Source organism: Megascapheus bottae, chromosome 33 (genome assembly GCF_031878675.1).
Source record: "Megascapheus bottae isolate mThoBot1 chromosome 33, mThoBot2.hap1, whole genome shotgun sequence".
Classification (NCBI taxonomy): domain Eukaryota; kingdom Metazoa; phylum Chordata; class Mammalia; order Rodentia; family Geomyidae; genus Megascapheus; species Megascapheus bottae.
In genome coordinates this window covers 2,140,244-2,165,946 of record NC_143541.1, presented here as the reverse complement: position 1 = coordinate 2,165,946, position 25,703 = coordinate 2,140,244, and the positions used below count along the sequence as shown (strand labels likewise).

General features: G+C 41.6%; 1 protein-coding gene across 1 annotated transcript; it reads left to right on the top strand.

Annotated features, from left to right (window-relative positions):
- The first annotated feature begins 3,385 nt into the window (after window positions 1–3,385).
- On the top strand, window positions 3,386–24,791 carry Il5ra (interleukin 5 receptor subunit alpha). The gene is made up of 10 exons (XM_090323846.1): window positions 3,386–3,458; window positions 4,965–5,110; window positions 5,784–5,922; window positions 6,784–6,955; window positions 7,024–7,211; window positions 7,701–7,846; window positions 9,324–9,462; window positions 20,575–20,671; window positions 22,682–22,766; window positions 24,705–24,791. Exons 1-10 carry the CDS (start codon window positions 3,386–3,388, stop codon window positions 24,789–24,791), a joined length of 1,272 nt encoding a protein of 423 aa, XP_090179972.1.
- Window positions 24,792–25,703: the final 912 nt, after the last annotated feature.

Here is a 25,703-nt window from a genome sequence, read left to right as displayed (position 1 = left end):
GATCCCCGAGGAAGGCCATTGACAATGATTGAAACCTTCCTCACCTAATGCTCTAGAAATATCTGGCCTGGAAGGGAACACTACTACACTGCTGGTGGGAGTGTAAACCTGTCCAGCCACTCTGGAAAGCAGTATGGCCGTTCCTCAAAAGACTAAACAATCTAGCAATCCCACTTCTGGGTATTTACCCAATTGTCCAGAAACAAGGACAAACGAAAGCTACTGGCACAATGATGCTCATTGCAACATTATTTATCATAATTAAGAAATGGAACCAACCCTGATGCCCCTCAGTAGATGATTGGATCAAGAAGATGTGGTATTTATACCTAGTGGAAATCTATGCTGCCACTAGAATGACATCGCCCCATTCATAAAGAAATGGAAAGACTTGGAAAAAGTCATATTAAGTGAAGCAAGCCAGACTCGAAGAAATATAGACTCCATGGTAGGATTCTCCTAGCAGAGGATCACAACAGCTCAAAAGCTACGTGCATATAGCCATATAGGATGAGGCTAAGCAAAATGAACTCCAGGATATGATTGTTCTTAATGTACTATGTGAAGTTATTTCTTTTCTCTCTCTCTCTCTTTTCTCCTTATTGTTTATCTCAAGTTATTACTCTAACTAACTTTGGTACCTGGTATATTGTATATATTTTTATTTGTTTATTTGAAATAGGGAAGTAAAGGGGAAAAACAAGATGATTGGGAGGGGGAAAATTGTTCAATAAATAATGTACCCCCTACCTGATGAATGTAACCTCTATACATCACTCCAACAATACAACAACAACAACAACAACAAAATATCTGGCCTGAAAAAGGAGGTGTTTCTGTATTCTTTCAGATTTTTGGTCCTAATCCCAGAGGCTTTTAGGTTGATTAAATAAAATGTCATGTGAACCAGTCTCCTGCTCCCTTTTATAAGACTGATTATAGGAAGGCCACCTGAGTTTCTGTTGGAGTTTAATTGATATCCATGAGAAGAGGAAGTCAAGAAATTGTCATTTGGGGATATAAGGTTAGTGTACTGACTCTATTATTGTACAATGAAACGCAATCCAGTTGATACCTCTATAATATTTTTATTTTTGGGCTGAAAAAATTCGGCCCAGGGAGATTTGAGTCTCTTTCTTTCTTTCTTTCCTCTCTCTCTCTCTCTCTCTCTCTCTCTCTCTCTCTCTCTCTCTCTCTCTCTCTCTCTCTCTCAATTAATAAGGAAAAGGGGTAAAAGAACAGACAACCTGAGTTCAAGCAATTAAGTTCTACTTTCAATCAGGTCTTGTATGAAATGTATCTACTCACAAAAAAATTGTTATTCTTAGTAATACTTATATTCAAATTTAATGATCAAGTGCTGTCAATAGATCAACTCATTTTTCTATGAAAGGCACTGTATGCTTGAATAGATAGCATGTATTAAAATATGTCTTGTGATAATTTAGAACAAAAGTGAAATGATTTAAGGCCAGCTGTCACAGGGCCGCTGATAATCCCAGTTACTTGGAATGTGGGGTTTAGAAGGATTGTTGTTTGAAGTTAGTCTAGGCAAACGTGTTAGTAAGACCCTATCTCAACTAGTAAACTAGGTATAGTGGTGCAGGCCTGAAATCCCAGCTAGGGAAACAGAGGTAGTAGGATTACCACACAAAAATGAGAGACCCTCGTGAAAAATAAATTCAAACCCACGTGATCCATAAATAAATTAAAAAATATTTGAGTGGCCATATTTGCAAAGCAAATTTTCAGTAAATATAAAACCAGAAGACTTGGCAACCTCAAGGGAAATTACCTGCTTATGTAAAATAGTTCTTTTTCTCCCCACTGAGATATAGAACAGAGTCATTATTCACTTCAACAATTTAATTGCAAAGGATTAAGCAGATGTTTAGTATTTTTTACAAGTATGGTTCCAATAGGTTTTTTACTTTGCCTGTCAATTAAATTCACTAGCAAATAATAATTTTTTAAATTTTTTTCCTGACGTACAATTCCTATTAATAAAAACGAGTGCAGAACGAGTGCATATTTAACATTATTTCAGGAAATGCTGACCTAAGACTCCACTTTCATAAAGAAGGCATTTATCTCTATTGTTAAGACATTTTATCTTTGCTTTCAGGCTTTGTAGATTGCTAATGCTTTCCTTTAATTCACTGAAATCTCATCTGTTGAATGTTTCAAAAGCACATAAGAGTACTTCTGTAGTTAACATTGTAGTTAGGTTTAAAAGTTCTTTGTATCCTGTGGAATTGTCACAGAAAAATACAGAGGATTACTTTTCTGAGCATGAAAATATTCTGACTTGTCATATTTACGTGTATTTAGGAAAAAAAGATTTATAAGCTGTTCCTATTGTTTTTGAAGTTTCATTTTTTTCACATTTCATCACTAAGTTAAGTCATAATGGTGATAAGTAAAACGTTACCGAAATAATAAGAAACAGATGACCAGAAAGCATTTGTGGTCTTTTCTGAAGTTATTTATCCATATAATGAAACTAACTTCTCCGGTCCAGCTCAAATAAGGGTTGGACAATGTCAACTCATTTAAACAAAAAGTGTAGCTGAAAACCCTAGGTCATTTTCATCAGTAGCCCACAGTTGATAGAGCATAATTTTGTTGTCTGAAGATCTGAGTTTGGGCCCATTACTTAACTGTCTTTGCTTTAGAATATGATTTAAGTTTCCAAGTTCATTTCCTGCATGGGTAGCAGGAAGGGACTTCCTGTGTAAATAACCAGACTGATGTGCCAAATTCCTAGGCAGCATAAGAGAAACAGCAAGAAATGCTTTGTGGAAGTTAGTTAAGCTCCTGAGAGAAAGACAAGTTCAACGTTTCTTTTTGTTGTTTGTTTTTGTCAGTCATGGGCTTGAGTTCAAGATTTCTGAAAGCCACTTCCCAGCAAGATATGTTGGAGCCCACCATCAAGGAGCTGAGCTGATTTCCTGCCTCACAGGAATTTTATCCACATTTCCTGGTCTCCATTCATTCTCATTTTCCATTTGTTTCAGGGGCTGGGAGATCAATGTTCTGTTCTTTTCTTCTTCTATTCCAGATTTGCACTCTGGTCACACTCACCCTCTTTTGCAGGTGTTTGGGACTGGAGTTGACCCTTTAAGGGTCAAGTCAGAATCTCTTTGTGCCCACTGTGGCCTCAGAAGGCCTTCACTGGGGCAGTTTCTTCATTGGTCTACAATGGCTAATTCCATTCTTCTCCTCAGGCTGTGATCTACCCTCAAAGATCTACCCCCAGCATGTCCTTTATTCCTGTCCTGCTGCACATAGTTCCCTTCATGCTTGTTAAAGGTCAGAGATGCCAGTAGGTGACCTTGTGAGTTTGCTTGATGAGCTGGATTTTTCTCTTGTTTTCTGCAGGATCATGATGGCTGCATTGCTGATTCTTTGGGGAGCTGCAGTGATATTGCAAGTGGACTTGTTCCCTGACAAAAAATGTGAGGACCTTCTAGTCGATTCAGTCCCCTCTCCTCTCTCCTTTTCTCCCTTTCCCCCTCCTGTCTCTTCCTTTTCCCTCCCTCTCCACTCCTCCCTCCCCTTTTCTTCCCTCCCATTCCTTTTTCTCTCCCCTTTCCCCCTTCCCTCTTCTCTACCCTCTCTCCTCCTCTCCTTTTTTTTTTTTGCACAATATAAAAAATGTAGCATGATTTTCTCCAAACTAAACTCACAACTAGGATTTTTTTCCCATTTCTGAGGTTTGAACTCAGGGCTTTGGCACTGTCCCCGAGTCTCTGTACTCAAAGCCACAGAACTACTTTCAGCCCTTTCTGAGTAGTTTCTTGTCAATAAGAGGGCTTTCTTGCATGGGCTGGCTTCGAACTGTGATCCTCATATCCTAGCCTCTCCAGTAGCAAGGATTACAGGCATGAGCCAGTGGTAACCAACACAACTCAGAAATTTTTATAAAATAAATTATTTAATCCTTATTAGAATGTAACTCTTAGCTGAGCACCTGTGGCTCTCTCCTATAACACAAGGGCCCTGCTTCAAAGGCAGCTTGAAAAGAAAGGTTCACAGCATTCGATCTCCAATTAACCAGCAAAATATTGGGTGTTTTGCTTGAGATAGTAGATAATTTTGTGTATATGTATATATTTGTGTATACACACACACACACACACACACACACACACACACACACACTGGTGCCAATAATGGGGCTTAAACTCAAGGCCTGGCTGGCACTCTACCACTTGAACTATACCTCCATTTCTGGCTTTTTGGTGTTTAATTGGAGATCAAGAATCTCAGAACCTTCTTTCTGTGTTGGTTTCTAACTGTGATCCTCAAATCTCTGCTTCCTGAGTAGCTAAGATTGCCAGCATGAGCCATAGGCACCAATGCTCATAGACGTTTGACTGTGACTCATAATAAGAAATATAGGATATTTACATAGAAATATGTAGGTAACTTTATGTCATGGAAACAAGACACTCACAAAGCAGTTGCTTTGTTACATCTGATGTATCTTTCTGTTTTCGGTGTCTGCAATGTGGATAGTATGAATGTACACATCGCCATGAATTCTCTGTGTGCAGTGAACTCATGCTAATAGAAATGCTGTTTACAGCCCAGTAAATTGCTAGCCAAACTCATTAATAGATAATGACCCTCAGTTTGAGAACTACAGTTACAATGACGTGATATAGTAACTGTTCATCTTCAATAAAATAAACATAAATAAATACTGTGAGCACAGTTAGAAAATAAAATCAATTTAAAAATAGTTCTTCCAAGATTACTTCAGCATTGTATACTCTAACTGCCAAAAGAAAATAGTATATTATACAGTAAAATGTTGTTAAAATTTTTAAGGCCTAGGGATGTAGCTTGGTAGTAATGTACTTTCTAGCAAGTGCAAGTCCCTGAATTTGAACCTAGAGTGATAAAGTTAAAGTGTTGTTTATGTACAAATGGGCTTCTCTTTTTCTTTGAATTGGTAGTTGTACTTCTCCCACCTGTCAACTTCACCATAAAGTTTCTGGGTTTGTCTCAAGTTCTTTTGCGTTGGGACCCACATCCTGAGCAGGGGCAACGGAATGTTAATTTAGAATACCACGTGCAAATACACGCCCCACAAGAAGATGATGTAAGTGTTTGCTCGAAATACTTTGTACACCTGATCTTCATTTCTTTGTTAAATACCCGTACACATATCTGTGATGGTTCCATGTTTATTGTTTGGTATAAACAACAGTTCAGAGCACCCTATCTTTGGGGTGCTTTTCCCTTTAAGAAAGAATATTTTCTGAATTACTGAGTACAGTGCATTAGACCCTAGTTTTATATTTCTTCTGAAAAACAGCCAGGTAAAAGGGGGAGATAGAGGAGGGTCCAGAGACAGACAAAGCCTCGAGGCCTAGTTTGTCCATTTCTAGTGTTTGCAACCTTGAGCGACTGCTGGATGTCTCAGCTGTCCTAAAGCCAGACGGAGGGAGAGGAGACTCATATCAACTGTTTCACAGTCAAGGTGTCAAGCAATAAATACCTTTTGGAGAATGATGCTAATACGAGTGATCAAAATCAAAGGGAACTTGCATTTTAATTATAATATTTCCTTTATTGTGATTCAAGGAATGTATTCCTGGGACACTGAGGGATAAGGTTGTTTTGTATTTGTTATTTGTTCTAACAAAACTCACCGGATTTTATTGATGTGCCATTCCAAACATGGCATCAAAGGCCTAGTTGACTAAGAGCCAGTTCTTCAAGACCTTTTGCTCATGTGATGGCATATCATGGCTGTTGGATTTTGTCACCAGTATGAAACCAGGAAGACTGAAAGCAGATGTGTGATTCCACTCCATCATGGCGTCTTGGCCAGTGTGCAGACCATCACAAGGCATGAGGGCACACTCCTTGGCAGCACTTGGGTAACTGCTGAACTTCAAGCCCCACCAGGTAAAGCCAACCCCAGGCATCCAGGATCGTCCTTTGCTCTTGGCAAACTAGGAAAGCAAAGCCAACAACTTCAGTGGCTGTATCTTCTACACCCTGAGCAAGGCTGCCCTCTCTTCTTCCTGTCACAATCCCTTCCCATTCTTTGGGACACCCCTACTAGAATGCCCACTCCTCTAAGTGGCTACCAGGGGAAAATTGTTGTTTCTGATACCTAGAATTACTGATTAAATACACACACACACACACACACACACACACACACACAGCGCCAGCAAGTCCCATTGCTTTGAGGCTGAGTGGTGAGGCAGCCCCTCACAGGGGGAACATATAGAAGATCAAAACTTCACACAGCACGTGCTTCGCCTCCCATCTGCCATGCTAGCTATTGAGGAGGCTGAGATCTGAGGATCTCGATTCTTGAAGTCAGCCCATGCTGACTCCAAAAATCTCCAATTCCCCACTTAAAGAGCTGGAAAATGGAGCTGTGGCTCAAGAGAGTAGACCTTTAGCCTTGAGCAAAAAAAAAAAAAGCAGCTGGGGACAGTGCTCAGGCCCTGAGTGCAAAAGTCCATGAATGACAAAAAAAATTAATAAATAAACCATTCACTTCAAGACTGCCGTGCAACAGAGTTGAGGAAGTAGGGGCCAGGGACCTGTTGAGCTAACCACCACCTCCCAGGAGACACCCCACCCCTACCAGCCCCGCAACTTAACCTGCTCCCCACTTCCCAGCAGCCCATGGGCAGGGTAACTCTTACTTTCTCCGCTCTGATAAGTTGTCCTTTTGCAAATTCTCAAAAGGAACAACGGACAGAATGGATGGGGGGCAAAATTTAGCTCTTTTTGCTTCCTACCATGTAGGAACTCCTGGAACCTCTGTTGTAAATTTAACTTGTGCAACCACCACTACCACTGCCACCACCACAGTGTCAGATAGTTCCAGGGACTTAAGGCGCTACAGGGTTTCTCTGCGCTGTGCCTGGCTCGCTGGTGGGAAGGCCCCTGAGGACATACAGTACTTCCTCTATTATAGGTAAGTCAGCATGTTTACTTTTGCAAAGAAGTTTGCTCATTCCAAGACTCATGAGCCTTCTGATTCAGGTATGGCTCCATGACGGAACAATGCCAAGCCTATAGCAAAGATGCACTGGGCAGAAATACGGCCTGCTGGTTCCCCAGGACTTTTATCCATAGCAGAGGCCATGAGCGGCTTGCAGTGCATGTGAACGGCTCAAGCAAGCAGGCTAGCATCCAGCCTTGGGATCAGCTGTTTGCTCTGCATGCCATTGGTAAGCTGGATTCCTCCCCACGTTCACACAGTTGCGTCAATAAGTAAATAGAATAAGAGAAACCCTGAAACCTAGAAAGGGGAAGTGGCTTGTCCAGTGTCATGTACAAGTGAGGATTGAGGTAGATCTGGTGCGAGCGCCATGCTATTCTCTGCCTATGGGCAATCTTATCCAGACCTGGTCTAACTTGGAAAGATGGAGTGCGTCTCACAATGAAGAGATGAGAGGATGGGTTCGATCTATCGCTTGTGTTTCTTGTGGTCATCTTTGCAATTTATAGAAGGTGGTCTCTTTTCTAGTGTTACCATCTAGGAGCCCTTGGGGAAGCCACTGTGTCCTGTGGTTTGGAAATCTGTTGACTAAGAACTAAGAACTGATGGTAACTCTTGAGAGGACCATGTCTTAGAAATGCCTTGGAAGGGTGAATGGTTTGGAGGTTCAGCTCCTGAGCCTAAAGAAGTGACCTTGATCTCCCTTTCTTTAATTTAGATCAAGTAAATCCACCAGTGAACATCACAGCTGAGATTCAGGGAACTCACCTCTTTATCCGATGGGCAAAACCAGTTTCTGCCTTTCCAATCCAGTGTTTTGATTATGAAGTAAAAATTTGTAATGCAAAGAATGGTTATTTTCAGGTAAATTCTTCTTTTTTTTTCTTGCTTGTGTTTGTCACTGTACCATTTGAGCCATACTTCCAGCTTGCCTTTTTTTTCTGGCTAATTGGAGTATTATAGACTTTTCTGCTCAGAGTTAGCTTTGAACCATTCTCTATGTGTCAGCTCCCTAAGTAACTTCAATGATACCCAGTGGCTTTTCTGGGTATCATTAGGGAATCACAAAGTCAAAGTTAACATATCTACCCCAGGTATTACAGAAATAGGCCAGATCTTATAGCCTTTTGCTTTGAAAGGGCATACTTTGGGTTGAAAATAATACAAATGATCAAATCAAATGAAGACTCACTGATGACTAGTTTTGGTTAAAGTATGAAATTGTGCAGCTGCTGTGAAAAATAGAAAGACAAGATTAAAAATAGAATTATCAAATGACCTACAATCTCATTTCTGGGTATACATACAAAAAAAATCAAAACAGAGTCCCAAAGAGATATTCAAATACCTATGACCATATCAGCATTATTCACAATAATCCAGTACTGGGAGTAATGCCAGTGTTCATTAATAGATGAGAGGAAAAGTGATACTTTGTATAGATAATGGAATGTTATTCAGCTTCCAGAGGGAAATTCTGATGGATGTCGCAATATGAATGAATCTTGGAGAAACCATGTTAAATGAAAAATGACAAATATTACATGATCCTACTTTTAGAAGTTACCCAAATACCCAGATTCACAGGAATGACAAGTAAAATGATGACTCTGTGGGAATGGAGTCAGAGTAAGTGAGGAGCTATTGTTTAATGGTCAGATACAGAGCTGTTTTGTTGAATGCTAAGTACTGGGGATTGAATCCCAAATGTCATATACACCAAAACGCCAACCTAGAATTTCAGCTTTGCAAGGTGAAAGTATGTTGAAAATTGAAGCATAACAGCAAAACTGTGATATTACTGAACTAAAAGATACCCTTTTAAAATGGCTAGGATTTCATTTTATAAAAGTGAAAAAATAAGCTAGGTGCTAGTAGCTCATGCTTATAACTGTAGCAATTCAAGAGGCTGAAATTTGTAGGATCAGGGCAAGAGGCCAGCCTGGGAAGAAAAACCTGTAATACTAAATCTCCAAAATATCCAGCAAAAATCAAAGCTAGAATTATGGTTCAAGTGGCAGAGGGTCAGATGTCAACCAACCAAGAAAGTTGAATGAGAACAAGGCCTTGAGTTTAAACTCTAGTACTGCAGAAAGGAGGGGAAAAAGGAGGAGGAGGAGGAGGAAGAGAAGAAAGAAGAGAAGTTCCAAGGCAGCTTTCCCTGAAGGATGACTGAAGCATATCACCCTGAAGACATCTGGAATAAAGTAATTAAGGTCTCAATATTAATTTTAAATTACTCTTGCACAGTGAGTCATATGACCTCCAAATGACCTTGCAAGATGGTCATTGGCATAAATGATGTGTCTAGACATTATAATGCTGTTTTCCCTCCATCTAGATGGAAAAAGTGACAACCAACGAATTCATCTCAACCATCCATTATATTTCTAAGTATTCCGTTCAAGTGCGTGCCACAGTGAGCTCTGCCTGCCGGGAGCCAGGGCTCTGGAGTGAGTGGAGTCAGCCTGTTCATGCAGGTGAGTCCCCCATACTGATGCTGCCACGGTGGCCTTGCTCAAGGGGAAAACACACCGCCATCCCCACAAATGCTCCCTGTGCTCATGAATCCTGAAATATTTCAGAATCTCTGTGATCGACTGAGCTTCCCTGGCGCCTCTGCCTTCTCAACAGTTGCTAGTTTTCTGGGAGGCCAGGGAAGCTTAGGTGACCCCCCATTTTCTCAACATAAACCCTCCCTTGGCTTTGCACCTGTTTTGGATTTGTATTGTTTCCTGTGGGAAACATCCTTGCGGGCATGTGGGGAGGAGGGATAACCTAAAGCATAATAGGGGTAGCCCCGAGTTGGGGAAAGTGAGAGTAAGTCAGGGGGATCTATCTGGTTAAAATGCTATGTACGCATGTTTGAACCACCAGGTAAAACCCCTTGAACAACTCCCTTCACTTAAAACCTGAATGACAGGAATGTTAAAACAGATCCAGTCTGGGTGTCCTAGTGAGAGGAGGAGAATAAACAGAGAGGGTAGAGGAGGGTGGATTTGGCTAAAATACTTTATGTCTATGGGTAGAAATAGAACACTGATGTGTGTTGAGATTGGTTTGGGACAAGGTTAGAAGTGAGTGATTCAAGTCCGATGGAAGGACATTGGGTACATATACGGACCTGCCAAAATAATTCCCCTCCCCACAACTAATGGATGTTATCACAACTAGAAAACCAGCACGGGCAGTCCAGCAATCTTACTGAAATTCTGTCAATCTGAATGCATTCATCTGCCCATGTTTAGTTCTTATCCGAACCATGTGACTGGGCCATGTGACTACACCATGTGACTGTACCTTGTGACTGTGCAATAAGCATTTGCTTCTAACTGTGCCAGTCATGGCTTCGTACTGGTTGCTTCTAATCGCAGAAGGGCTGCCATGAGAGCCTATAATAAGCTCATTTAGCAGATGTCATGGCTCACGCCTGTAATCCTAGCTGCTCAGAAGGGTAAGATCTGAGGATAGTGCCTAGATAGTAAAGTCCTATGAGACTCTAATCTCCACTTAACCACCCAAAAATCCAGAAGTGGAGCTGTGATGAAAAAGCCAAGGACAGCACCCAGGCCCTGAGTTCAAGCCCCAGTATTGGCATGCACATGCACGCATACTCACACACAGTCTTCAGCATTCCCTCCTCGCCATTATTATTGCCTTTCTAGTTTGGATCTGGCCTCATTACTGCTTCCTCCCAGGTGTGCCTGCTTGGCATTATCTTCAGCAAGTCCCATTTCATTTTCTGCCACCCATTTCTTGAAGATGAGCTGATTGATATTAGCACTCACCTTATAAATCCATCCTTTCTGGAATTTACTCCCCTGCTCAGCTTAGGATCATTAGTGAATTTAATCAATGCAGACTTTCCTGTTCATCAAGATGATGAATAAACATAATAGAAAGTCCAAGTCCCTTGGGGACATTCTGCATGGCTCTTCCTTTTCCCGGTGGGTGCCACAATAATTGTGCCTGGCTTGCAGTCTTCCGGGCAATTGGGCTGCTATATTCATTTCCTCCTTTCCTACCAAGCCTATAAATGGCACCCTGGAGTCTTCTTCCTATTCCATTTACCCTCCTCAACCCCATCCTCAAATATCATCTCTTCCTTTGCTATTAAGTCCACCCCCTATATTTTAATTAAGGCAAGGAAGTAATAGAGATATGAAATGACGCAGTAGTTGTCAAATAGCCAAGAAGTGGCTATTAATGTTTAATTTTCTCAAATAGGCGACATAGGAGCCAATTAGCAAATTAGAATAGATTCAACTAACTAATTAACCCATTACAGCCTAAGGTGATTTCATAAAGGATGAAACACACCATAAGTTTGATGAGATTGGGTTAGAGGGGGAGGAGGGCGCTTCCACTGGGGACAGAGGAATAATAAACACATCCACTCTGCCTGCCCTAAACTGTGCCTTCAGTCTCATGTCCTATCCAGGATTTCCAGAGCATGGATTATTTTCAAGAAGAAATAGAGCAGTCATTGCATTTATCTGAACTTGTTATCTGCTGTCTTTCAGAAACAGGCTTCTGTCTTAAGAACTGAACTTCCCAATTTTCACAAGTCTTTCTCCTTTTGTACCTTTCTTAACTTCCGGATTGTTCTGTCTCTTTGTTATCTTTCCTGTTGACTGAAATGTTCTGTGTCCTTACACAGAACATTTCAAAGCTTAGTGAAGCTTTTTGTTTTCTGAATTTGATATCTTTTTTTTTTTGCCAGTCTTGGGCTTGAGCTCAGGGACTGAGCACTGTCCTTGGACTTTCTCAAGGCTAGAGCTCTACCACTTGAGCCTCAGCACCACTTCCAGCTTTTTCTATGTATGTGGGACCAAGGAATGGAACCCAGGTCTTCATGCATGCCAGGCAAGCTCTCTCCCACTAGGCCAAACTCCCCCAGCCCTGATATCTTTTCTTCCTTCCCCTTTAGGGTGCTCTAATGCTAAATGATTTCTCTACCTTCTCCATGGAAATGGGCATCCTTGTTCCATTTCTTTGGAGCTGCATCGTTGGTTAGGACTCAGTCTTGTCTGTCAGTGACAGGTCAGAGCCACAATCGGTAATTGCCCTCAAAGGGGACAATTGTCCCGACCTCACTGAAGGCAATATCTGATGGCAAAGATCTATGTGGTGGTGGAATGAGGGATGAATGAGCAGCTATTTCTTAAAGCTTTGCTCAGGCTTGAGCTGCCTGGCATTTACCCCCAGGGACTAGAGCCCTGTGGATCCATTTTTCACACCACTGGAGCTCGCCACCCAGCCCACCGCTGACAGAGTGTCTATAGCACATTCGGCAACCACGAATGGTACTCATGGAAAGTTTTTACATCCTGTCCTGGTTTGAGCTTTGTATCCCAGAATCATGTGACATGCTTGGAATGTTAAGACTGAAGGCAAAGAGATTGAAGCAGAAAATCCATGTGACATGTAGGGGATTGGGCTAGGATGGAAAGAGAGCTTTCCCAGAGGAAACTCCTGTGTCTTTCTCCTTTGATGGAAAGTCATGATGGCTGTGTGAAGAAACCCAGTAGTTTTTCCAGGGCCTATGGAAGCTTCAACTTGTCTCTCTCTCATTTCTGGGCCTGGACTTCTTTCCCTGCCTTCCCCTTTTGTCTGTGTGTCTCTCCTTTACCAGCATTGTCTTTAAGGATGTGTGAGTATGAGCGGGCATACATCTGTGTGCGGTTCCTCAGGTTTGAATTCAAGGCCTCATGCTCTTGCATAGCTTTTCACTCAGAGCTTATGTTCTACCACGTGAACCACTCCTCCCCTTCTGGCTTGTTTTGGTCATTAGTTGGCAAGAAGAGTCTCATAGATTTCCCTGCCCTGGCTCGTTTATCAACCTCAGTCCTTAGGTCTCAGTCTCCTAAGTGATTAGGATAACAGACATGATCCTCCAGCATTGTCTTTTTAAATTCTCATAATAGTGAGACAAGGAACAAACGAGGAAAGGGAAACATGGTAGCTGAAAAGCACCTTTGCTTTCTCCACGCTTTGGAAACTTTTCTAGGACAAGAGATGGAAGGTTCTGGGTCAACACAATGTGAAAACTGCTGGGAAAGTTACAAGTAACCCAGTAAGAAGAGGAAAACCATTCAGAATGTGAGCCTAATATGGGATTTTTTTCCCTCTGCAAATGGAATATTTAAGGTGGGGAAACACCGAGTAGTTGGTTGAGTAGAACACTTCCTTTCACCTAGATTCCTGTGATTTCAAGGCTGGCTTGACTCTTCCAGGCATCACCACCATTTGGCCCCAGCTGGGGGCAAAAATGCCTCTGTCCTACTGCCCTGAAGGAGCATTAGCTTGGAGCTTTCAGATTCTTTCTTCAAATGCCAGGAGTACTGAATTCCTGTTAGTCCTCTGGCACAACCTTCCTCTTTTGCTGGCCACATCCCCTTCCCAGGACTGATTCTGCCTCACGATGTGTCTGCCAGTGGGGACTTTATCACTGGGCCTGAGCCTAGGCGAGGCAAGTTCATTTAGGTAAAAGTTCACTTAGCCCAAAGTTACACAGCTGGAACATGGTGGCCTAGTCCTAGAACTCCGTGGTACAATTGGCTCCACACCTCCAAGGATGTTCTATTGCCCCATTGGTTATTATTCCACTGGGGATGGCTGAAGCAAAAGGCCATACCTCCGCAGCAGAAGATGGGAGCTTCATAAATCCAGCTCAGACAGCTCTTGCCCTTTTCAGCCTCCATCCATACCCAGACCAGGAATTTTCCATCCACCCCTTCAGAATACTCATGTCTCACTTGTTTCTCTCCAAGTTATCCACCATGTTTATTAAAATGTGGATTCCAGAGGGCTAGGATTCTTTATACCTTGCATTTTTCTCTCTTCCCTAATCTCTGGGATATGTGATGTTGGTTTCTCCTGAACTGAGCTTATTATTACTCCCCCCCATATTTAACGATTCTGACAGTACTCCAAATTTGGTCTTTCTTTGGAGATTTAGGGAAATTATTTTGATGCCTTCGTCCTGGTACAATGTCTTTAATGCTAGTCATAGTAAGTGATATATTAACTCCTCTGTTTCTTACTCCCATTTCAAAACCAATGGCCTTCTCAAGGTCATTTCAGTGGTGAGAGACAGAGCTAAGGCACAGCTTTGTCACTCTTTCTTCTCACTTCTTATGTGATACCTGCAAACAGCTTATTGCCGCTTTAGCAGGTGCATAAAACAGGTGTGACAGTTCCTTCCAGAACAGAATTCTGAGTGCATGGGAACTGCAGAAGGCACAGGGCTTGTGGAATGGTCTGGGAAGCCTGCAGAAGAAAAGAAAATTGGTAGGAGCAGGAACTCATCACCTTTCATCAAGTCTCAGTCCACTGGTGGTGGTACAGACAGGCAACATAGACATTCAATGAGGGTCTCAAATGTACAGACACCACCGCACATGCCCAGCTGCACACAGCTCCAGGCTCCATTGCCTCTCTGTCCACTTGAACCCCGGTAATCTAGGAGAACACAATTCTGTGTATAGTGGCTCTTGGATTATTCTGTGTGTCATTCACTCAGGCTGTATCCTGATGTTTTTGTATTTCAGGACTCCTAGAATCAGGGATATCCCTGAAAGTTCTCACTACACATAAGTTTTGTGTGTGGTTGGAACTCTTTTACTCTACACCTGGTGGAAAGCCACAGGGTGCTGGTATTACAGTCATTGACATCCTCTCAGTTACGCAGCCCAGTTGATGGCGTTTGTAGTCCTTCCCAAATCTATCTGCTAGACTTAATAACACAATAGGGTTGCTTTCATTAGAAAAATCCCATACAATTCAACATAGAATCCCATCTAATTAGCTCTTTTCTCTGAAAATCCATTGTTGAGTCTGGAATCCGATTCGAAATCAATACAGTTGTGGTGAAATTTCAGACCTTTATGGGCACTGAAGGTGGTAAAGGGATCCAAATCAAACTTGTTTCTTGAGAGCTATTTGTCTCAACAACACCAACAATAGAAGTTTGGAGCTAAAGGGACTACAGCACCCAAGACAGAAGTAATTTTATAAGGTAGCCAGAGACAGAGCTGGGTGGGACAAGTTGGTCCAACATTTAGAGATTTCCTTTTCTCTCTGTTGCTACGAACCATCCCACCTCATCTCATCCTAGCTAGGTATATCCCACAGCATCAAACAACAGAAGTTCAGGGTATTGCTTTATCTGCAAAATCAGTTGGCTGAGAGGCCAAAAGAAATGGAAGCAGAAGTCACAGAACTCAGAAGAATTCTTCAACTTCTTTAAGCTGGTGATTTCTGCAGAGCAACCAGAAATGAGGTAAAGACTCTGACAGCTATCTCTGTGGAACAAACTGTGTGACTTCCCTTTTCAAAAACTGGCCTCTGCAGGAGAGCTGAGCATCTTCTTCAAAAGAAATGCCTGTGACTTCCTTTTCAAAGGCAGGCACCCTTTAGCCACAGAAAAAGTTCAACTCACCTATAACTTTAAATTTTTTTTTCCTATGCAGTCCTAGAACTGGACTAAGAACCATGCACATGAAATCTTTGCTTTGACAAAAAAATGTCCAAGGCTATAGAATCTCAACTGTTTTAAGTTAAACTGTATGTCAAATATATGGGCCCCATGTCACTGTTCGGCCTGCAGCAAAATCATTTATAATGAGTAATTTTCCCCCTCTCTCTTTTCAATTGGTAACTCAGGTGTTCTAGGAGCACCTACTGTAGAAGGAAGCCGGGAGAAATGTCATTCTTTAAAGAAATAGAAGAGGCAATCCAAAATTTCATATGGAATAATAAAAGATCCTGTGTAGCAAAAACAATTCTTAGCAGAAAGAACAGCGCAGGAGGAATTTCAATACCAAACTTTAGACTCAACTACAGAGCTATATTGACCAAAACAGTTTGGTACTGGCACAAAAACAGGCCTGAAGACCAATGGAATAGAACTGAGGAACCAGATATTAACCCACAGCCCTATGGTACCTAATCTTTGATAAGGGAGCCAAAAAAATAGAATGGAAGAAAGACAGCCTCTTCAACAAGTGGTGCTGGCAGAACTGGTTAAGCACATGCAGAAAACTAAACCCTGCACCAGGATTAACTCCAAATGGATCAAAGACCTCCAGGTAAAAGCAAATACACTGAAAACTTTACAAGAAAGAATAAGAGATACACTAGGTCTCCTTGGCATAGGTCGAAACTTTCTCAATAAGGACCAAGAAACACAACAAATTAAAAAAAAAGTCTGGATAAGTGGGACTACATTAGACTGCAGAGCTTCTGTATGGCAAAGGACATAGCTAGCGAATTAACTAGAAAGCCTGCAGAGTGGGAAATCTTCACTAACCATACAACGGACAAAGGCCTCATATCTATAATATATCAACAGCTCAAAAAAATTGAATCACTCCAAAACTAATCTCCAAAGAAACAACCATCCCACTAAAAGATGGGCCAAAGACTTGAAGAGAGTCTTCTCTAAAGAAGAAATAAGAATGGCCTATAGACACATGAAAAAATGCTCAATATCTCTGGTCATAAAAGAAATGGAAATCAAAACAACGCTAAGATTCCACCACACTCCAGTTAGAATGCCAGGATCAAGAAATCTACTAACAACAGATGTTGGCTGGGATGTAGCCAGGAGGGATCACTACTACACTGTTGGTGGGAGTGCAAACTGGTTCAACCACTATGGAAAGCAGTATGGCAGTGCCTCAAAAGACTAAACACAGAGCTCCCCTATGACCCAGCAATTCCACTACTTGGCATTTACCTAGTCATCCAGAAACAAGGACAAACTAAAGCCACTAGCACAATGATGTTCATTGTAGCACTATTTACCATAGCAAAGATATGGAACCAACTCAGATGTCCCTCAGTTGATGAGTGGATCAATAAGATGTGGTATTTATACATAATGGAATTCTATGCTGCTGTCAGAAAGAACGAAATCACCCCAGTTGTAAGGAAATTGAAAGATTTAGAAAAAATCATATTAAGTGAAATAAGTCAGACTCAAAGGAACATAGGCTCAGTGGTTTCCCTCATTTGTCATAATCAGTAGAAACCTTGGGCTTTCCTAGCAGAGATTTACAATAGAGCAAAACCTAGATAAAAGGACCTCCAGAATATAGAAACAAAAGCCATATAAGGAGTGATTGTTGTCCTTGATGTACTATGTTATCTCTCATCTCTTTTGCTGTCCCTTGGTTATCTCATATTGTTACAGTATTTCACTTTGTTATCTGATATATTGGATAAATGCATATTTGGTTATTTGAAATTGGATAGGGAAGGGGGGGAAACAAGATGAGGGGTGGAGGTGGGGGGGAGGGAAATGGGGACCAAGACATGAGAAAGTGTATCAATGTATGTGAAGTAATGCACCCTCTATGTGGTGAATATAATGTAACCCTTCTATTAATGACAATGAAAATATATGGAAAAAAAGAGAAGGAAACCGGGAGAAAGGACTCATCACCAACTCCCTCCCAACAAAATTCAAGACTTCACTTCCCACACAATACCCTTCATGTACTAATAACTTGTCTTTTGATTGAAAAGAAATCAGTTGCCCCATCTTTTTTTTTGCTAATTCAGTTACAATCTTCGCTTATTAAAATAAGGTAGGAACTGAATAAACCACGGAGTGGCTTAACTGCAAAGATTTTTGTAATCATCATCAGAAGACAACTGTGCTGTTATCAGGACTTGACACATTAGCCTGGAAGGAGATTGCACAATTTGAGCCAGAAAGGTGAATGAGCCTATGACACCCTCCTCTCCCCCCAACCCCCTCTCCACTCCCAGTATTTACAACACTGCTTGTTCCTTCAGCAGGAGCCCACATTTTGCCATCCCTGTTTCTTCATTGTAAACAGAACATTTTCTTTTTTACCACAGACATGGTGGTGACCGTGAATATGCTGACTGTACTTATTTAGGCCCTTGCAACAATGGAGGCTTGGATAGTTGGCATCTAAGATGAGGACATGAAGCAGCCTGAGGCTGTTGTTATTCAGAGACCAAAGCAGGAAGAAATGACAGACAGACAGACAGACAGACATGATGTGCCAGGGACACATGGAACCAGGAGCTCTCTCTTTATAATAGCAATGAGCAGATGCCATAAAGAACAAAGTTTCACCAAATGCCAAGTTCAAATCGAGACCATCAGTGTGAAATCTAGAATCCTTGTTGGTCCATGGGATTGGGCAAAAGGAAAGGAAAGGTTTGTCTCTCTGAGGATTTATTTTCTATCATTTGACAAGGTGTAGCTAATGCTTATTTATTGGAGACATAAACACACTTGACCATTAAGCTTTTTCTTTAACACATCCACAACCACAAAACTGTCCTTTATCTCTTTCACATAAGGCTGACATTCGAGCCTTGAGCCACAGTCTCACTCTTAGCATTTTGGTGGTTAATTGGAGATAAGAATTTCAGGGACTTTACTTCTTGCCCCACTGGCTTTGAATTCTGTGATCTTGGCTCCGGAGTTGTTAGGATTACAGGTGGGAGTCACCAGTATGTGGAAATCATAGTGTTTCATTCTTTCCTTCTTTTTTTAAAAATAAATCAGCCACCTTTATTGAAGAGGGTGCACTTGGGTCCAACAGCAAGGACAGCTAGGGCAGGATGCTAAGTCAGAGCCTCCCTCTGGTGAACTTCATTAATCATGAGAAGGCCTGGAGAGTGTGCTATAGATGTGCTCAGTTGGAGTCAAAGAAACCTACAGTGAGTGACCTCCTTCACAGTGATTTCCTTCACAGCGACTTGGACCTAGAATCCAGATCTCCACACTTGACGGGAGCCAAAAGCATATAGCTCCTGCACTTCCATTGTAAACCAAGGAGGTGAGGAAAGTGGGTGGAGCTAGGAAGAATGTGGGTGGGGGGGGACGAAGGTCATTTCAAGGATTTGGGTCAGGAGGCTTGAAGGAACAGGGCTTGAAATGCAAAAACATCATGGGGAGAAGTTGTTTGGAAACAAGCAGATCATAAGTCTGGCTTGGACTTTGGTCAGCTCTGAGATGCACTCAGGTGATACACCATTACTAGGTGGCTCATAAGTTAGACTAGAACTGCTGTGTGCTAGGAATAAAGAGCTGGGAGAAGATTCTGTGGAATTTAAAAGCCACCTCTGATAAAGGCACTTTTCAGACTATAGTAGAAGAACCAAGGGATGAGTTTTATTTTTAATTTTTCTTTGTTGGCAGTACCTAGGCTTGCACTCAAGGCCTCATGCTCTACCCCGTGAGCCATAGCTCCCCTTCGAATCAGTGGGGATTTTAAAAGAACGAAGGAACTGCTGGAGGAGAATGAAGAGTCAAACCACTCATGGCTCCATTTCAATGTGGGCTCAGCCAGTCAGGGTGGGTTCAGCCACCAGTAGCGTAAAAATGCTAAAAGGAGATGAAGAAAAAATAAAGGTCTGGGAAACAACCCTGAGAATCTTTTGGATTAACATTGATTTTAAAGACAGTTCCCGAAGGAGGAAAACAAATTAGCCTGTATACCTTTATCCAAGAAATTAGGCAGAAGTAAGAAAGTATTTGATAATAGGCAGAAGATATGGTCGAGCAAAACCATGGCTTATTCAAGATAAAGGACTCTATGAATATTGGAAAGCAGAAGGGAAGCTATGGAGAAGGAGATGAAAGCTTTGGGGAGCAGAAGAGGAATCTAAATAAGTGCCCTGGAGACAGCAAAAGGAGAGGAAGTCACTCATTAAATACAGGTGTAACTCCACCCTTCATACTTGCATGTTTCTAGGTTTACAAGGTTTGGGGCTTTTAGGAAGCCTTACAGCTGTTTCAAAGCACTGGAAATTTTGACTTAGATGTATTTTTTGTTTCATTCATTGTCTTGCCAATTCATGGCAAAATGAAGGACTAGCACTCTTTTTTCCTGGAATAATGTGGTTTGAAGTGTACCATGGACACTCATCATGAAACCATTGCAGTGTTGTTTGCTTCACACAGTTCTTTCCCGATGGACTCCAGGCTGCATAACACAAGAGCTCATGTGCTTCCTTCTAAGCACAATTGTATCTTATACACCACGGAGACTAATATTCATTCAGTGGGTTTGATCCGAGAAATGAATTGAGTGATACAGTGGAGTAAGGGGTAACTCGAGGCAATCATTAAGAACATAGAGTATTTATCATTGATTCTGCAGCCTTTCTGGCTGTGCTTTCTCATACATCGAGAAATAAATCCCATTTCCACCTTGGCAAAAACATTTTTACTGTTTGTTTTTGTGGCTCGGTCATCTAAAAACCTTAGTCTTTCCCCAAAGCCAATGAGCTCCGGGGCTCAGGAAGAATGGTACAAAGAACAGACTCCAAAATACTTGCTGATGGATTTCTTAACACTTGATGCGTCTAACTGGCTTTGTTATCATGCATTCATTTCACTCTCATGTCTACTCTGTGAGATGGAAACTTTTTAACAGGTGAGAAATCAATCGAAAATCAAGTACAGGAAAGTTCAGCCATGGGTCTGGTACTACTGTTCAAGGTTCTGGAACTCACACCCAAGCTATGCAGCTCCTGAAATCTGTTCACTTCCTTTACCTTACCTTGAGGCTAACTCCCCCTCTCTCCTCCTCAACCAGGGAATGATGAGAAGATGGCCACGGCAGGATGGTTTCTCATTGCTCTCACAGTCACAGGCTGCGTCCTCTCCTTCATTTTCTTCCTCATCTGCAGAGTGTAGGTATTTTTTACATGGAGCTGCTTCCACATGCATCTGAGTATGGTGTTTTCACTACGTGTACATGAGATGGAAGGTTCTCAGGAGCATGTGGGATTTATAGCATTTCTGTGTCTGGATCTTTCTGAGGTAGAGGTACACCAAATTAAAAGTGTTGAACCCTGGCTTACGGTGTACAGAAAATAGAGCAGGCACAGCCCTCTGCAACTAGTTGACAATAAGCTGGTGTATGTATGGAAGTTTTCCCTTTTAGTATTTCTTTTGGTAATTGCTAATCTTTTTTGTGTGTGTGCCTGCTGGAACTGGAACTTGAAATTGAGGTATTGCTTCCTTGCTTGGCTTTTTTATTCAAGGCTAGCACTCTGCCCCTTGAACCACACTTACACTTCTGACTTTGTACTAGTTAATTGGAGATGAGAATCTCTTATATTTGTCTTTCTGGAGTCAGATATTGATCCCTGGATCTCAGCCTCTTGTGTAGCTAGGATTGTTGAGCCACTGGTGTCTGGCAAGACTGATTGTTCTTTTTTTTTTTTTTTCATATATTTTTTATTGTAATTAATAGAAGGGTTACATGATATTCGCCAGATAGAAGGTGCATTAATTCCCATACAGTGATACCTTTTCACATGTCTTGGTCCCCATTTCCCTCCCCCACCCCCACCCCTCATCTTGTTTTCCCCCCTTCCCTAACCAATTTCAAATAACCAAATACAAATATATACGATATATCAGGTAACAAAGTGAGATACTGTAACAATATGAGATAACCAAGGGACAGCAAAAGAGATGAGAGATAACATAGTACCTTAAGGAGAATAATCCTTCATTATATGGCTTTTGTTTTTATACCCTAGAGGTCCTTTCATTTAGCAAGACTGATTGTTCTTAAGTTAAACAGAGTCTAGAAATGCTCTGATTATCTGTTATCAAATACTGTGACCTGAAGATGGCTTTATAAACAGTCTCCATCTATCCATTTTGGTATTCAGAAGCAAAATGTCCTTTAAGGTGGCATAAATACCTGTTCTGATACCTGGCTCATGCCTGTGGTCCTAGTCACTCATGAAGCTGAGCTCTGGTGACCAGGTTTGAAACCAGACTGACAGGGGCATCCATGAGGCTCTTATCTCCAATTAACCAGCAAGAAGTTGAACTTGATGTGTGGCTCAAGTGGTTAAAGCATTGGCCTTGAGTGAAAAAGCTAAGACACAACACCCTGGCTTTGATTTCAAGCCCCATTACCAGCACATATGCACATGCACAAGCGCGCGCGTGCGCGCACACACACACACACACACACACACACACATTCTGTCTTGGCTCTTTCACAACATAGGGTACAAAACATTTCATGTTAAATGGAATACTATCATTGTTCTTATATTTGAGTAACAACCATGGAGGGGAAGGGGAGGGCAAGGTAGTTTAAAGGGAAGCAAAAGAGAGATTTCCCATGATTCAACATGGTTGAGGAAGGAATACCATAACTAGCATTGTAGGTAACTGCATGGTGCTTTTGACTGGGTATCAAGAGTCTACTTGAGGGGCTTGGAGTTTGGCCTAGTGGTGGAGTGCTTGCCTAGCACGCACGAAGACCCGGGTTTGATTCCTCAGTACCACATACATAGAAAAAAGCCAGAAATGGTGCTGAGGCTCAAGTGGTAGAGTTCCAGCCTTGAGAAAGTCCAAGGACAATGCTCAGGCCCCGAGCTCAAGCCCAGAACTGGCAAAAAAAAAAAAGAGTTTACTTGACCAGACATCTAGAACCTATATTCAGACATAGAATATGGGTAGTTTGTCTCTGTTGGTTGACTCAGAAGCTGCATCACAGACTTGAAGTACTCCAAGACCCTCAACTAAAGGAGATGTCTAGAATGGTTAATGAGGAAAGATTTTGCATTTATGAAGCAGCTAGTTGTAAAACCAACTAAGTAGAGTTTTAGAGTTATTTAAAGGCAGGAGAAATGCTCATAGGCATATAATTCCTTCCTTTATTCTCTTTCCAGATATAACTTGTGGACCAAGTTGTTTCCACCAGTTCCAGCACCCAAAAGTAACATCAAAGACTTCTTTGTGGCCACTTACTCTGAGGTAATTTTGAAAAAGATATGTTCTTTTCTCTTTATTTTCGCATGTCCTGGGGTTTGGGCTCAGGGCCTGGGGCCCTGTCCCTGAGTATTTTGCTCGAGTGGCACTCTACTGCTTTAAACTACAGCTTCACTTTTGGTCAGATCTCAGCTTCTTGAGTAGCTAGGATTGCAGGAATCAGGCACCAGTGCTGGCTTCACATCTGAACTCTAATTTCATGTCTACCACCCGTTAACTTTGGGCAATCCTTTAACCCCTCACAACTTCTAGTTCATTTTCTATAAAGCAAGAGGTACAGGTGAGGTTATGCAAAGTTCCTTCTCATTCTCATGTTCAGATTCCTTGTCTTTGCTCCTATTCTGTATACACACGTATTCATATGCACACGTATATGAATAATTCAGAAAATTTATACATTTTTCATGTTCTGTTTATCAGCCAGCCAGAGTCTGTGGACTTTACCAAACGGTCACTTTCCAGTCTTTGCAGATTCACTTGTTGAAAATAGCATTTCTTTCTTCTTCTTCTTTTTTTTTTTTTGTCAGTTATGGGAACTTGAACTCTGGGCCTGAGCGCAGTCCCTAGTGGTTAATGAGAGCTAAGAGTCACACAGACTTTTGTCCCAGACTAGCTTTGAACCACAATCCTCAGATCTCAGCCTCCTGAGTAGCTATGATTACACATGTGAGCTACTGCACTGAGCTGAAAATAGCATTTCTTAAGTGAATTATCTTGACCTTCTTGAAGAAGTTAGTTTTCTCTTGACCCTCAAGAGAAGGTAGTTTTTCATATGTATGAGTGTCTCTATTGCTATATTGTCTTTTTGGTTTCCATGATTTATTTTTCTGTCTTAAGACAAACCAGTTCTACCAGGGGTCCGGTAGCTTTAGTGTCACCCTTGAGATCAGGTAGGGTAAAAAGGCCTCAAAAAGACTTTGGATTAGTCTAAGGTTTTGCGTGCGTGCGTGCGTGCGTGCGTGCGTGCGTGTGTGTGTGTGTGTGTGTGTGTTGCTATGTAAATTTTAGAACCATGAGGCCAGTAGCCAATGGCTCACATCTTTCATCCTAGCTACTCAGGAGGCTGATATCGGAGGATTGCAGTTCAAAGCCCACCCAGGCACAAGAAAGTCTGTGAAACACTTATCTCCAATTAACAACCAGAAAACTACAAGTGGCACTGTGGCTCAAGTGGTAGAGTGCAAGCCTTGAGCTGAAGAGCTCAGGGACAGAGCCCAGGCCGAGAGTTCAAGCCACACCCACGAAAGAAAGAGAAAGAAAGAAAGAAAGAAAGAAAGAAAGAAAGAAAGAAAGAAAGAGGAAAATTTAGAGCCATCTTTTCATTTCCTGTGACTTAAAAATAACCAAAACAAAAAACTGAAACAACAGCAGCAAGCAAAAAGGCTGTATGGATGTCTCCCAGTGCTCTAGCATCTACCTGTCCTGTGTGGAATTTGGAGTTGGTCCCCAGTACACTCACAAAATAACAGAGAAAGAAAAGAGAGGTGAAGTCTCTGAACATATACCAATATCATAAAAAACTATATGATGCTACAAAGAATGAAATAAATCTCTAAAGGTGGGCAAAGGCTGGGTTTGTTTATATCATACTCTGCCAGCACAAGCACCTACAATCCATTCCTTTCACCAAATAAGTTAATGGAAGTTAATTTAGTTAACTAAAGCTGTGTATACTTTTGTCATATCCTATTTAATTATATGGTTATATCATAAACATAAAGGCAACTTTATGCCTAGAAAGAAGGCTGAAGAGCATTTGCGAATGGGGGTATGTTTTGGGGTACACATTCATGGTTTTCTTTTTTTCCTATTGTCACTGTTTTTATTCTTAAAATTATTTAAACTCAGTTATACTGAATTCAAGAAGACAAAATGTTCAGCTAAAGATTTTTGTTTTTATTATTTATTTATTTATTCCTTCAGAAAACTGGTTCCAGGGATACAGGAATTGAAGTTGTAAGTTATGTGGAGGAACCAATAGTAGAGGTCTTGGAAAATTCCATATTTTGATGGTCGCCGTGGCTTTCTCAAAGCAGCTCTCACATACTTGATTCTGTGATAAGAACAGAATGGCGGTTTCTTGGCCAAGAAGTGTTCTGACTGTGCTGCATATGCAATGTGGCTACAAGGCAAGGCACTGGAAATGGATACATCTGAAAGTATGTGCGTTTCATCAAAATCTCCCTGCTGTTGGCAAGGTGACTGATTAATCTGAGTATTCTGTTGTTTTTTCTCCTTCCTGATTTGATGCAATGAGACATTTTCATGCACCTGCCAAGTTTTGCAATTTGCTTGACTTACCTCCAACTTCACTATGCACAAGAGACAATAGTATTTTGAAGGGAATCCATGGATCATGAATCAACTTCCTATAGAGATATCCGCTGCCAAACCTCACAGCAACTTATTGGTCAAGTAAAATTCTGTGTCTGTCTAGCACATAACTTCCAGAGGGATCCCACAGGCCAGCCCATTAAACATCCCATTTGTAGGGAGATTTCTCCTTTCTTCACCCTCTTCTATGAGTTTGCATCTAGACTGCAGGCCTTTTGAGGAGCATAAAGTAGAATCAAGCATAGCTGTACAGCTTGGACCAGTGGGACAAGGGCCCTGAATGGTTATGTAGGTTCCTGGAATTCCCAGCATAGCACACTGTGTGTGTGTGTGTGTGTGTGTGTGTGTGTGTGTGTGTGTGTGTGTGTGCTGGTTCTAGAGTTTGAACTCTGGGCACTGTCCCTGAGCTCCATTTGCTCAAGGCTAGCACTCTACCACTTGAGCCAGAGGTACCACTTCTGGCTTTTTCTGAGTAATTAGAGATAAGTCTCACAGACTTTCCTGCCTGGACTGGCTTTGAACTGAGATCTTCAGAGCTCAGCTGCCCTAAGTAGCTAGGATTACCAGTGTGAGCCACCAGTACTGAGC

Excerpts from the sequence above, each read along its gene's own strand:
- Il5ra (XM_090323846.1), top strand. The coding sequence starts at position 3,386 with ATGATGGCTGCATTGCTGATTCTTTGGGGAGCTGCAGTGATATTGCAA. Across the intron at positions 6,956-7,023 it reads CAGTACTTCCTCTATTATAG|GTATGGCTCCATGACGGAAC; the intron begins GTAAGTCAGCAT and ends CTTCTGATTCAG. Across the intron at positions 7,212-7,700 it reads GTTTGCTCTGCATGCCATTG|ATCAAGTAAATCCACCAGTG; the intron begins GTAAGCTGGATT and ends TCTTTAATTTAG.